Below are 15,232 nucleotides of genomic sequence, written 5' to 3'. Positions count from 1 at the left end.
CTCAGGAAAGGAGAATCTGAAACTCAAGAATGGCAAACCAGGACTTATGTTCACATGTGGTGGAGGTGTAAATATGTGAAAGAAATTTGGCAAGGGGTGTTTAAGGAGATAACAGAAATCGATGGGTTAAAGCTGACCAAAAGTCCAGAGGTAGCATTATTATCAATTTACGAGGGGGTGGAAGGTTCGCAGGCTATGAAGGACTTGCTCAGAGATTTATTGACAGCTGCACGACTTATTATAGCTAGGAAGTGGATGTATACAGAGTTTATTTAAAAGAACATTGCAAAAATATTAATCTGTTGGCAGGTCTGGATTGACTTTCTGCATGTAATAGAATATTCTTACAAAACTAATGCAACTGAAACAACCTAGAGGAGACAAAGTTTAGTGTGCAGATAAAAAATGTAATCTGGGAACCAAAATGGGGAGACCGGAGGTCATGTTGAATCCAACTAAAATTGTTACATACAACAAGCACCAACTATGGAATGAATGTGGGTTTATTTTTCTTTTTGTTTTCTGTTGAATACCTATGTTACACAGTTTTTAAAACCAATAAAGTATATATTTTTAAAAAAGGAAGTGGAAGGAGCAAGATGAATATAAAGAGGTGTGGGATATAGCTATTAATGATAAATTAACATGTGCTATTAAGGTAAGACGGGAAATATGCAGGATAAATGATTTTGAGGAGATATGGAAGGTATTTGTAGAATTTGCACTGTTAAAATGGAAAGGGGTCAAACTATCGCAAGAGGTGTTGAAATTTTGGGAGATTGGATATTGACAATGGAATGGTCTTGTGGGTGGGGTGCACATTTTTATTCTTATTTATTATTATTTTGTCAAAATAAAACATAAAATAAAAATAAAAAGAATGGCAAACCTCAGGTTCAACACTTTCATTTAACCCTACTGACAACAATTGCATATTGCCTCAGAAAAAGCAACAGCTATTCATAAAGTAGAGACTCACCATTGTCATTTTTCACGGTGAAAATGTTCTCCTTCAGCCTTATGGTTTCCTCATCTTGGGCTTCCACAAGCAATGAAGTTGCATGCATCTTCCAGATCCTTATCAGACAATCCTGGGAACAGCTTGCCAAGAAGAGATCTCCGTCTTTTGCAAAATTAAATAAATGAAAAGCAGGAAGATTTTAAAGATGGGAAGTTCATTGCCCAGGGAAATCAGTATTGCCATGAGCAAGTTGCTAACGAATACCAAAATAAATACGTACTTTGCTGTAGCGCATGTCAGCACCATTTAGTGTGGAAAGGGATGAACATCACACTGTCATATTAGCTACAATACTGTAGAAATGCCTCACATAATCTAAGGAAAGCTCTGTAGGTTGGAATACCTACCTGAATCTAGGTTGGAATAGTTTGGCAAAATCATCTGTTTGTGGAAAGATAGTGCTACGTGGCTTCTCAGGGCGGGGGGGCGGGATTCAGTATTTTCTAAGATTCTCTATTTCTAGCATGTGCTACACAGAGCAAAGCTGTAAGTTATGGACAAGGTTACATATATGCTGAGATTCCACAGGGGTGGAGGAATCATATGATTATATGCTGCCTTAGACTTTTTAATTTGATTCAACACATGTAACTATTATTAATATTGATTATTTTCAGTTGTTATCCTTGAGAAACGTAGAAAATAACAGGATATATTTATCCGAAAGTCTTCAAACTTACACAACCCTTTAAAAATTAGGTAAGGAACCAAATGTTATATAATACTGTTTTATAAATTATAATTTATGATAACTTAGAATTTAAATGTATTTTCATGTAATATTTGATACTTCCAGCTGATGAAGGTGAATACATCAAAACAGGGCCCTGTCCTGGTTTCTAATCCATAATTGACTTCTGATTTCTGCTCAGTGATTGAAACTAAGACCTCCACAACGAATCTGGACTAACATCAACTTATCTCCGCTCATAAACTCTTATCTCTAATTCTGTAATGAATTATTGTGTTATACATATTTTTATGAGTTTGAGTTTGTAATCTCTGTTAGAGTTTGTAATCTCTATTTAAGTTTGTAATCCTTGTCAGAATACATACTTTTGAATGGATTAGTTTTTGTTACTATTGACTATTGATTTGCGAGTAGGAACCACTCCCACTATTGAAACTTACATTGGCCTGAGTTCTTGGTGTGCTCTTTTCTCGAGATTCCACAGGGGAGCAGAAAAACTGGAGAGTGTAGAAGTGGGCATAGAATCCAGTTTCCCTAGAACAGGGGTCGGCAAAACTTTTCCACTGGCGGGCTGGATCGCCTGTGTGTGGGAGTGTGCGCGCACACACCACTGCTCTTTCCCCGCTGGTTTTCGGAGCCATGGCAGGGGGGCGGGGGGAGGCGTCTGTGGCTTCCTATTGGCTGCAGGAAATTCCTGCAGCCAATAGGAAGCCGTGGCTGCATCCCGGAAGTCAGTCCCCATGCGGAGAAACCAGCGCAGCACGCCGGTTTAGCTCCTTGTGGAGACTGACCGAGTGGGCGGTTTAACGACCCCCTTAGACCATATCTGGTCCATGGGCCGTAGTTTGCTGACCCCCTGACCTAGAACCTCAATTACCATTTTTAAGATGCAAGTGTTGAGGCCTTGATCCTTCTAGGCCAAGCACCTGAATTGGAAGACACAATTGTCCCTCTTTGTTTCAACAAAGGCTGAACTCTAGGAAGCAGGCTACTCCAGACTGAAAGGACCATTCCCTTACTTCATTATCCAAAATGGAATACTTGCCTATTACATTAGAATCATAGAATCATAAGAGTTGGAAGAGACCACAAGGGCCATCGAGTCCAACCCCCTGCCAAGCAGGATCCTCTGAAATTATCTTTCCCTATTAGCAACATCACCTTCAAAATGTGGAGAAGAAAATTCATGCCAGCAGAATTATAAAAATAAACATCTAAGTATAGTGTTAAAAATTACAGCACTCTCATTATCAAGTTCTGCCATCCTACTTGTTTCTGCACGCTGTCCCGCTGGGTCTCAAATACTATGCTTGAATATGAAAGGGGGATTAAAACAATTTCAGATGCTTGGCTTTTCCTAGTAATCTTGCTCTATATGGCACATTAGATTATTAAAAATGCCTTGCTGCATGCCCTACCTACCGCAAACTGCCCATTCAATCCCTCTTATCCAGTCTTCATGGCCATGAAGCAGCAAAGTCTTCTGAAACTGAAACAAACCAGTATCCTTATGTAGCACAAATATCTGTATTTTGATGCTCCGCATTACAGCCTGAGGGTTCTCCTGGATTCAGCTTTGTTGCCATGAGCTCAAACAGCACAGGGTGCCTTTTGGCAGCCTCAGCTGGTTCACCGGCGAGGTCAGAGTCAGCCATGCCCTGGTAACCTCTCTCGAATGGATTACTGTAATGCATTATACATCGGGCTTAATTTGAAGATTATTCAGAAGCTTCAGCTGGTACAGAATGTAGCGGCCCAGATTCTGACAGGCAGAGCTTATTTGAGATAGCTCCAATGGCAGCCTCTCCAATCCAAATTTGATTCAAAGTGATCTGGAGACCTGAAGGAGTACCTTCTCAGATAGTTAGCTGAGGGTTTTCTCTCTGTTCCCTCTTCATTTAAGATGAAGCAGGAGACAAACACAATGAGGACCATTTTGAGCTTGTAGGATGCCTTTCTCCAGCAAGGTTGCGTTCTTTCAGGTGCCAGGCAAACCCGCAGGCTTTTAAAGCTTGCTGTCTTATACTCATTTACCTGAAAAATAAACTTTATTGAGAAGGGACGTGGGTGGCTCTGTGGTCTAAACCACTGAGCCTAGGGCTTGCCAATCAGAAGGTTGGCAGTTCGAATCCCTGCGACGGGGTGAGCTCCCATTGTTCGGTCCCAGCTCTTGCCCACCTAGCAGTTTGAAAGCACGTCCAAGTGCAGATAGATAAATAGGTACCGCTCCAGCGGGATGGTAAACGGCATTACCGTGCACTGCTCTGGTTTCACCAGAAGCAGCTTAGTCATGCTGGTCACATGACCCAGAAGCTGTCTGCGGACAAACACCAGCTCCCTCGGCCTATAGAGCGAGGTGAGCGCCGCAACCCCAGAGTAGTTTGCGACTAGACCCAACGGTCAGGGGTACCTTTACCTTTAAACTTTATTGAACACATTGGAACTTACTTCTGAGTAAATGTGTATAGAATTGCACTGTTTGGCATTTAAAAGTATATTTTTGAAGGCATTTTGATATTTTTAATTCTGTAAACCACACTGAAGCCAAATTCAATGAAGGGTGGTGTATAACTAATTGGAATAAATAGGCACATCGGTCACCATGAATTGGCAGGCATGCTGAACAATTCCACACACACAACCTGTCTATGATGAATGCTAGCACAGATGTCAATTATAGAATCATAGAATCATAGAGTTGGAAGAGACCACAAGGGCCATCGAGTCCAACCCCCTGCCAAGCAGGAAACACCATCAGAGCATTTCTGACATATGGTTGTCAAGCCTCTGCTTAAAGACCTCCAAAGAAGGAGACTCCACCACACACACTCCTTGGCAGCAAATTCCACTGTCGAACAGCTCTTACTGTCAGGAAGTTCTTCCTAATGTTTAGGTGGAATTAACATCAAATGTGAACTGGAAGGAACACAACTAAACCCAAAACACATTATTTGTCTAAGCTCAAAATCCTCTGAATAGAATGGAATATAAACAAATTAAAAGTCATTTTGAAAATTCAATATAAAGGCACACCACAGCAATATTTGTAAACACTTCTCCCATGTATTCAACTTCATTTTTCCTGCCTTCATTTTCTCCCCATACAATCACAGTCACAACAAAACACCCCCAAAATTCCATACTATTCATGGGATAGGAGACAGAAGTAATAGTTACCTGTCCATCCTGCTGCACATATAAATGAATTTTGCAGTCATCCCCACCGCAAGCCAGTACCGGTACTGAAATGGCAAAGCAGTCAGTGGAAATTTGCTGTTTCATTATTATTTTTTTAAAGAGAAAAATAAAATGGACACAAGGGAGTACACCACATTTACTAAAGGAGGAAGAGAGAGAGAGAAAGAGAAGGAAGGAGGGAGAGAAGGAGCCTAAGGCTGCAATCCTATGCCAAAGTACCAGGAAGCCAGCACACCTTGAATGCTCTGGGACTTACTTCTAAGGGTGTGTTACACAGTTCCAGGACTATAAAAAAACTCATAATCTGTAGAATATCCAGAGCTGCAGTAATTATAATTTCACAAATTTCAAAAATAAGGAATTATGCTGCTTTCCACTCTGCTAAAAGTCAAATTACAAAATTTTCTGCCTTCCTGTACTATGCTCCTGCACTAATGTATCTATTTACACTAGGGCAAAGGATGGCTTTTTGGATCTCCATAAACAGCACCGTGAAACACATGCTGAGCCTGGGAGGAAGATAATATATCAGGATTGTCTATGCATCATTCCAGTGTTTTGGAAATCCAACTCCTATGAACAGAATCACTGTTTTATATGCATGCAACCCACATAATCCCAGTACTAAAAGGTACTTTAACACAACAGGTGAATGGCAACTCCTAATTGATCCTGACACAACACCAATAACTTCCCAGCATATTCACTTCCACTTTAGCAATTACCTGCTCATCTGCAAAGAGTTAATTTCATAGGTATTTTCTCAAAAAGGATAATGTATAGATATTGACTTATAAATACAATAGAACTTAGAAGCAGACATTTGCTACTAAAGACTTGGGTCAAAGGGAACCTTAAAACGCATCATTCTGACAAGTCTGATAATCCCAAAAGTCAGTATTGATTTTGGCATCAGGCATGGTGGATACAATCACAAGCATCCAGCTGAGCTGAATTAATAGAATGGGCTCTATCCCAGACCCTGCACCACAATCCATTTGCAGCAAACATGGGGATACTTGGTTGCAACCATAAAGGAGGTACCATTTTCCAATAAAACACACAACATCTGGAGCAGATATCCCTCCTCTCAGTTCCATCCTTCCACCCAGCAGTGACGAGGTAAGGGAGGGGTGTGAACAAACCTAAAACTCCTGCATCGCTGAGAGGCCATCATTTAAAGACACACCAAGCAATAAATTGTTTTGTTACCATAACACCATTAATGTGCATGGTGCTTTAACAGAGTAATAACCAAAAAGGCAGGGGCCTGTCCCAACCTCACATTCAACACATGGGAGACAACAGAGAGAAGGAGGAAGGTGAAAACAAACGGAGGGAGAATATTCAGCGTTTAGGGATAGAATCACAGCTCAGATGACCGACTATGCAATTTTTGCTTGCATTTATTCTCAAAACACTGAATGGAAAACTGAAAGTGGAAAAGTAACATTCACTATCTCCTTTGATACATTTACCTATAAATGTGGTGCACACAAGAAAAAAAATCCTCTAAACATATTGAGCAACATGGCAAAGAAAGCAGTACTGAAATCAAATTAGTGTCAAGTCACACTGGTGTGGGTGGGTGGGAAAATGGGCACGGGCACTCACAGGAGCAGATATTAGGAGCCCAGTACTGCACTTTTGAAATATACTTTAAAACAAAATGTTTGAGTCAGTATTTGAAATTTGCTGCCATCCATCAACTACATCGACTAAAATGCTTAAGACACCAGTTAAGCATCCCTTTAAATGATTAAACAGTTTCACAGACACACTTACTGTTGCTGTCTGGCAAGAAGGACAAAGAAACATCCATAACAAATCCATTTCCAAATAGCAGTGTCTGAAGACATTTAACTGAGAGGGAGAGAGAGAGAATAGTTTTGCACACCAGCAGTCAACATGACAGACAGCCAATGTAGAACCAAAGAGATAAGCTGCTAATTACAGCTACAAAGAATTAAAACTCACCCAAGATTAACCTAAAGGATTATACATCATAAAAAAATGCAACAAAGAAACTGACTCAGGTATAGAAAAACTGATAAGGAGAGGTTACAGTAGATCAGAATGAAAGAACTCACACTGACCTTGGCACATTGAGAGGTGGTTCCTCATCTCAGTGGGACAAAATTCCTCTACTTCTCTTATTATAGGAAACAATTTTAAGGGCTCATGCATTGTGGCATGTAGCAAGGCAAGTGACGTAAAGGTTCAGCATAACACAACATAGCTATCGCCTTTGCCCTTTCTTTGTCAAGATGTATAGCTTATGGGAATCCCTTGCAGATGACTACAGTGCCTGGAAACAGACAATCAGGTCATGGACCCACAGCAGTGACTAGAGGAGGAATGACTGCTAGGAGGAGCACAGAGGGAAGAAATGCCATGGTGTATCTGGAGCAGCACAACTGGACACCTTCGTCTGCCCCAGCTTCAACAAAACATGTCTCTCCCATATCTGTCTTTACAGCGACAGCAGGTACTGTAACTTTCCAATCGTTTGACTACGCTCCCAAAGGCACACTCTTCCATTGTTACCCAACACAGATGAATGTCAATAACATCAGATATCGAAAGTACTTAAGGTCTGAGCCTTATTCAGGTGTTCAGTATTGAGTGTCCTGAATGCTTGAAGAGGCTCTCTAGAATATACAAGCTAGCCTCTCTCCTAGATGCTGATGCACATACCAGCCATGACACCTAACTTGACCTGCCTGAAGTGGGGCATTCATGCATGGAGGAACACACACACAAATAGGGCTCCAGGAGGGATCTGAAGTTTTTTTTGTTCAGGCTATGGGTCCAGGATTCCATTTCAATATCAGCTACCCAGATGCCTTGGAAGCTCACAGGTACAGCACAAAAGTAATTGCCATCCCCTATAGCTTATCCTCAATCTCTAGCACTTAAAAGTATATCGTTTCTATTAGCTATCATGGCTAATAATCATTAACAGACCTATCCCCCCAGGAATCGGTACAACATTAATTTGTTCTCCAAGTTGATGAAAGTATGACTATGATTTGTGTTTGTTCAGCAAGCCTAATTATAATTGAGAACTTCTGTTCTAACATATCCTGAATACTTTCCTAACTTGGACTATCCACTGGATTGCCACCTTTCTGCTACTTTAAGTGTTTTTATATCACTCTTCAGTTACATTCCTAGCTAGCTTTACAAAAAGAAAATAAATACACCAAAAACTGTTTTTAAAAAATGTATTTTTGCTAGCTAGACAACTGGTGGCTATTCGAAACCAGTGTATTCCAACTGGAAGAAATCCAGATTCTCCTAAAGATATGGATACATATCATTAAACTTTGCTACATGAATGTGACTTCTTGAAAGAATCTGTTTACAAAGCACAATAGTTACCTTCTGTTCCTTGTTTGGACCAGATTCTCACAGTAGAGTCAGAAGCTGCAGAAGCTAAAAGTATATTTAACTCTCCTGTAGACTCATTCCTCATGTATACAGCATCCAAAGAGCAAACTGCTTCAGAGTGGCCTTCAAGACGAGTGCAGTTCACAAGCTAAACAGAACATTATCAGATTACACAAAGGAAGGACAAGAACCTTGAAGTCCAAATCAAGCTGCCATGCAAAGTGTGCAGTTTTCAGAACTGTCCAACTACGGAAGTGCTAAAAACTGTAACGGAAGTGAAATACAAAAGCTTTAGTTAAGAACATTGGTAAGCAAATTACATTGCTCTCATTTTTGTCCAGGGCATTAGAAAATATGCACTTTATACAACATTCTATTTGTAATCTATGCTGTTCTGTGTTCTAATAAAAATTAGAACTCTGTTAAGTTCACAAAAAGCAACATCACTGGGTTTTTCCATCCATTTTCTAAATCTACTTTAAATGGCTTGGTATATGACAAAAATAGTAATAATTAAGGTTTAAACTAAATTGAACACAATGGAAAAGCATTCAGGCAGAATAGAAAACAAGTGAAGGGTAATAATGATTAAAATAATTTTATTCCAAATGCTATCAGAAGGGTCATTTAATTTCACCTCCTATATAGCACAGGGCAAATCCAATTTGTTTTCTGTGGGGTCTTCCAGGTTCCATTTAGTTTATGCATTTCTTTTTATAAGAGAGTCTAATCTCAATTTTAAAAACTATAAGTACTTGACTATACCAGTTCACTTAGCCTTCTGTTTCACCAGCTAATAACACTTTTACAGTTAAGTACATGAAGTGCTTTGCAATCATTGGGATTGTGGACATACCAGCCGTTTTTCCTGGAATATATCCTCAAAACAGCAGGCACAGCTTATACCTCATCCTAATAGTATTTCCGATTAGGGATCTACTTCTAGGTGCTATTCCAGGCAAGGTGGTACCTCATTAATGAGGTATTTACGTCCACTACCAGCACATTGCCTCCTTCAGTCTGTAGATCGGCTCAAGATAGTGGAAAGATAAAGACTTCAGGGTGCCATTTCATATTCAAGCTACAGTCACGAGAACATTCATGGTTGTGGAAGAGATTTGACCTCACTGCCTTCAGATTTGCAAGGTAGCATCCCAGCAATTTGTTTGCTCACAAAGAATTCCTGCATTTCAGCAAAGGAATTTACCTTGCTAGGTGGATCAAACGTTGTCTACTACAAAGAAATAAGACTCATGTGGATACAGCCTTGATTATTCCTCACCCCTCACTGTTACAGAGAACCAAGACTGAACATCACTGAGATGTGCCCTTGCATCAGACAGGTGATCCATGGTGATATATGGCTGGATAGAAACTCTCTCAAGCCCTCTAGTAATATCACTGGTTTCTTATTCTATGTTGTCATGAAAAGCTATTTTTTCTTTCTTTCTTTATATAGGTAAATTATCGTGACAAAGGAAATCTCATTCACAATGAAGTAACATTGTAATACCGTATGTCTTCTTTGCTATATCAGGTACTAGGCTCAAGAAGAGAAGAAGAAGAGGAGGAGTTTGGATTTGATATCCCGCTTTATCACTACCCGAAGGAGTCTCAAAGCGGCTAACATTCTCCTTTCCCTTCCTCCCCCACAACAAACACTCTGTAAGGTGAGTGGGGCTGAGAGACTTCAAAGAAGTATGACTAGCCCAAGGTCACCCAGCAGCTGCATGTGGAGGAGCGGGGAAGCAAACCGGTTCCCCAGATTACGAGTCCACCGCTCTTAACCACTACACCACACTGGCTCTCTCTGGTTCAGGAGAGAAGAAGGAATTATCTCATTATAAAGAAAAAGAACACCGCAGGTATTGCAAATTTGTGTTGGGTCAAAACGTAGCATTGGTATATCATGATAGAAATTAGAACCTTTGGATCTCCAGATGTTGTTGAACTTCAACTCCCATCATCCCTGGCCACTGGCCATACTTACTAGGGCTGATGGGAGTTATAGTCCAGCAGCATCTGATATAAATTCTCAGCCTTAAGTATTTCTGGGTGGCACTAATTGTCCAGTCTGTGGCAGGTGCAAAACTTGAAAAGACAGGGCAAATCGGATTGGTGAATTTGTGAAGTGTGTGTAATTAAATATGATACCGCAAACAGGACGGGAGCAAATCTTTTCTTACAAGATGATGTAAGACCTCAGTCTTGGCAGAAGTGGGCAGAGGATGAGGAAAGAAACACCAGCTGCAGCTCACTGCCTGACTTTCAACCCAGAAATCACTATTTAAAGAGCACTGCTGCTGCAGCCCTTTTGCTCAAAGATGCTCACTGGTGTTTTTCCGCAGTCAGTCAGGAGCCCAGAGATGAGTGAGCCCAGCAAATCCTCCTCCGTAATCCTCCCTAGTAGCCCTATCAGCCTTAAAGCCTTTGTTTGGACAAGAGGGAAAGCCAGACTCCAGCTTGTTTTGCCTGTAATGTGGCAGAAGCAGAGGAGAATCACTGCAGAAACTTTTTAAGCAGCATGTGTGGCTCGTTTATGTCAAGCCATAATTTATTTTAAACTATGGTTTAATTGGCATGTGAACCAGGCCCCTGAGTTAAACAGAGCTGTGGCATTAAGGCCGAGTACTAGGCATGTATCATGCCTAAATAACCACAACTTCTTCTCTGAGTTTCCTTGTTAAGCACAAAATGTGCCATTGACTGCAAAATTCAGCTTCCTCAGAATCTCTGGTATCATTTTAGTAAACACATGTTTGCAGGCCTTAATTTAAGTGTGTACTGTAGACAATGGATGACAAAACCTAAGAATCCAGAGAGATAACTAAATACGATTTTCAGTGGGATGGGCTTCCAGAACTGATACACCTTCCAGTCTTCCAAAAGACAGCATGCATCGAAAATGTAACATAATACAAGCACATTTGTTCAATTATGCATAATGTAAACAGGCCACAGAATTCTGTTTTGTTTACAGTGCAATCCAAAGCAAGTTTCCTTGGAAGCAAGTCCCACTGTCCTCAGTGGCACTTACTGCTTAGGAAGTGAATATAGTATTGAAGTCTTAGTATAGATTTCCCCCCTTTACACCAAGTACTACACAACACGTATAATGACAGATCCTTGAACAGATCTCTTTTGCTTTCATTGTGATGCTCTTAAATTTTGAATCCAGATTACTAGCAATGAATTTGTTGCAGTATAGAATTGCTTAGTACAATAGTTAGAGTGGAAAGAATGGAAAGATTCAGAAGTCGTTCTAGGTTTTTTTTTTAAGGGGGGGGGGAATCATGCTTACAATTGTTTTATTCTCACATATCACAATCGCTCTACATACCTTCTCATTTTGTGTTTCCCAAAGAATCAGTAGTTTGTCAGACCCTCCAGAAATTAATTCTGTTTCATAAGCTGTGAAGGGGGAGGAGGGGAGAGGGAGAGAAAGGTTGAACAATGGAAAAGTTGAATAATTCTGATTCAAGATGACTTTTGGTTTGTTTCAGTGGCAATTCTTCCCAAATGTCAAAATCTGCAAATAGATTACTTTTTTTAAAAGCACACATACACACACACTCTGATGTCTGTAATAATAGTTTCAATTTCTTCCTAGGTTCCATCTTTCCAACAGAGGAGCAAGTAGGGACACTTTCAACTCCAGAAACAGACTCTCCTTTACTTTACTAGGAATTCACCTGATTTTGTGGTTATCAAGTGCCAGTTCTCATGTAATTGTAAATTCTCAGTTCCCTACATTTACATTATACATAACTTTTCATTTTAACAGTGATCCTCATGTTTTTAAGACTATAATCTTTAAAGAACCTCTTTCATTTCAGGAGTGTTTAGCTCTACTCTTTAGCACTCTTTTAAGATGCATTTTTGTTTTGCAAATGGCAAGATGTACAACAGAACTAGAACTGTAACATGGTAAAGAGGCCTCACTTTAGACACCGTTATACATTATACTTTGTCCCTTTCCTCCTCAATTTGAAAACTGGGTGCATAGGTTAAGCTGATGTTTTAACCTGAAATACAGAATTGCGTCCTGAACATATTTCAAATTTTCTTGGTATATCTCTATGCTCAAGAGACAATCCCCCCCCCCCCCAACTAAAGTACTCACTTTGTTTGGTCACCTAGGACTACACGGTCTTAAGATATTAAAAATAACATAAAAGACCATTGGCCATGCTAGCAGACAGCTGGACTCCTTGCCCTCTACTGTACAGTTTACTGTATTTTGAAAAAGTATGGGGAAGAATAAACTTCAAATGTAGAACATGACCACCAGAGGGCACTGCAACAGCAACAGTCATAACCCAGGTAATTCTTCTGGCTACCTAGCAGTGCAGAAAATGCAGATCTATGGCCTGGATTCAAAGAAATATGTAACTATTTCTTTGTATCTAATAAAGTATTGGACTTGCACTTCTCACACATCCTCCATGACATAAAACAAGTCACATCTGAAATGGAGTTTCAAAAACTATGGTTCATAAGGCACAGGAGTCCACTGTTCAAAGGAGGAGCAGGAAGAGTCAAATATCCCACCTGGTGGGTCCAAGCCTGGTGGGCCAAGCATGCTGATGCTCTTTGACTTGTGTAACCAAGCCGGCAGGGCACAACAGCTTTTCCTTTTATCCCCTTCATGCTTCCCATTGCCATGTATTATTGCACAAATAAATTAACTGCATCCCCAAACATATTAATTACAACAATAACAATATAAAACATTTGATAGCCACGTAAAAGTTGCGCATATATATATATATATATATATATATATATATATATATATATATATGGTGTGTGGAAAAGAGAGGCAACTGCTGGCCCAGAAGTCCTGGGCAACTTCCCATGTAGCCTGACCATAGCCCCTGACCTCTATTAAATGGACATCCTCTCCCTTTTATAATGTACCTCAGCAACTTTCTAACAACCAACTCTTCTGTGTCTTGGAAAGTACAGGTGAGGTGCACAAAGTCTCTGTTGCTGTTCACACTGGGCTGGTTCGGACGCAATGCCAAACCATGGTTTGGTGCTATGTGAAGAAAGACCCTTGAGCTTCCATGCTCCCCACTTCTCTCTCTAGCACACAGCAATTCTCTGCCTTCCTTTCTTAAGCCCAAACCTGCCAACTATGGTTTTAACCACTGTGGTTTCTGAACATGGTTTTCATGGAAAGCACATACCATAGTTTGTCAGTTCAGACAAAGTGACCCAACTACTGGTTGCCTCAATTTGGAAAGGGAGTAAGAGAACTGTGGCATGCAAGGGCAAGTAGGAATACACAAATCCAAAGGTCTCTAAAGACTGATTTACACAGCATTAAGCCTCAGTTTGTCATTGTGAGGTCTCTCAGTTTAAGTGCAATACTGTCCACTCTAGAATTATAGTATCTACTGATTGCATTTCAAACCTGTTTCCAACTCCAACAACCCTATCTTATACATCTAAAATGGATTGTAAGTTTTGAGGTAAAAATATATTATCAGTACTCTGTACCGATCCAGGTGCATATCCATGGCATATATATTTTTTTTAAAAAAACACTCAGTAGAAATAGGCCTCTTGCTCCAATTATACTTACATCCATCTTTTCTGCGAATCCACTGAACACAATTAACTCTTCCAGTGTGTCCATTCAGTGTGCCAACTACTTTTCTTCTCTGGAAAAAAAATACACAACCAAAACTGTCTTAAGTCATGAACGCTTGTGGTGGGTTTGAACAGAATTCTGATAAGGAAAAGTTATTTATCCAGAGATGCTCTCAAAGAGACTATTGCAACATTCTTTCAGTAACAGCACTAAAAGGGCAAAATATTTCAGAAGTTTGTTCGAAAAATTTAACCATTCACTAACTGTAGTCAGAATACTCCCCAACTGGCTGACACTAGCAAAGCACAGAAACCATAGGCCATATTCACCAGTGGAAACCCATTATTTGTTAACTAGTTACACCTTTCTATTACAGGGTGGGGTTGATGACTCACACCTGAATCTGAATCCAGGTGAAGCGAGTATTTTGGTAATATGGAGCCCTCAGGGAGGACAAAATTTGGAGTCCCCACACCTTAATTAGTTCTTATTTTCAGAATAATTCATTTTGGTAAAGTTCCTTTTTATGGAACTTCTCGGCGGGTTGAATAAATATAAATTTATCATCATCATTATTTAGCACCCGTTTTCGGCTGAGCGCCCTGAGCGAGGGCAAAATTTGCCCCCCGCCCCACCCTCAGTATTTATTTCCACAACAATTCCGTTTGGCCCAGCGACTTTTTATGGATTTTCTCAGTAGCTTTATTATATAGGCTTTATTTTAATTTTATTTTTTTGCGCCTCCAGGGTTTCAAACTTGGGCCGCCTCAGCTGCTGTCGGACTACAACTCCCGCCATCCCTGACCGCCGGCCCTAAAAGCTAAGCATGATGGGAGTTGTAGTCCTACTGCAGCCGGGCCTCCCGCGTTCGAGAACCACCACCCTAGCCGAGCAAGAGGAAAGCCCGCCGCCTCACCTGCGGGTCGTAGAGGACGACCGAGCGGCACGAGCCGAAAGCCACCAGGCCGCCTCTCCCCCAGGAAACCACTCCGGGACCGGCTCGGTTGGCGCAGCAGGCGACATGGCACACTTCGAAGGGCGCCGCCATCTTGTCGCAACCCCTCGCCTTCGCTACGGTAGGTGTTTTGCCTCAAAGCGGCCGCCGTAGGAAAGAAGGAAGGCGGGGGAGGCAGCGGGGAGTTGCAGAATTAGTACCAGCTGATGTTGCTGGTTATAAAAAAATGTGCATATATTAGATTAGAATAATAAAACAAAACAAAAAGCTGGGCAGAGTCCCTAGAAGCTTCCTTTCCTTGCAGAGTTTTAAATGTTTTTTGTTTGTGTTGGTCTGGCAGAGTTGGAGTGATTTAGAGGAGGGACAGCAAGGGTG

At 40.7% G+C, this 15,232-nt stretch overlaps 1 protein-coding gene across 1 annotated transcript in view; it reads right to left on the bottom strand.

The window, feature by feature from the left end:
- The window catches only part of ELP2 (elongator acetyltransferase complex subunit 2), a 41,072-nt gene extending 26,090 nt beyond the window's left edge, over positions 1-14,982 (bottom strand). The window contains 8 exon segments of the mRNA XM_083519186.1: positions 980-1,123; positions 3,135-3,201; positions 4,890-4,954; positions 6,696-6,773; positions 8,295-8,451; positions 11,644-11,714; positions 13,894-13,972; positions 14,819-14,982. Of these exon segments, the coding sequence (XP_083375312.1) occupies positions 980-1,123; positions 3,135-3,201; positions 4,890-4,954; positions 6,696-6,773; positions 8,295-8,451; positions 11,644-11,714; positions 13,894-13,972; positions 14,819-14,950 (793 nt within the window). The 5' untranslated portion in view covers positions 14,951-14,982.
- Between the last annotated feature and the right edge of the window lie 250 nt (positions 14,983-15,232).

This window comes from Podarcis liolepis, assembly GCF_965112155.1.
Source record: "Podarcis liolepis genome assembly, chromosome: 8".
In the NCBI taxonomy this organism is placed as follows: domain Eukaryota; kingdom Metazoa; phylum Chordata; class Lepidosauria; order Squamata; family Lacertidae; genus Podarcis; species Podarcis liolepis.
This window is presented reverse-complemented; position numbering and strand designations above follow the sequence as displayed.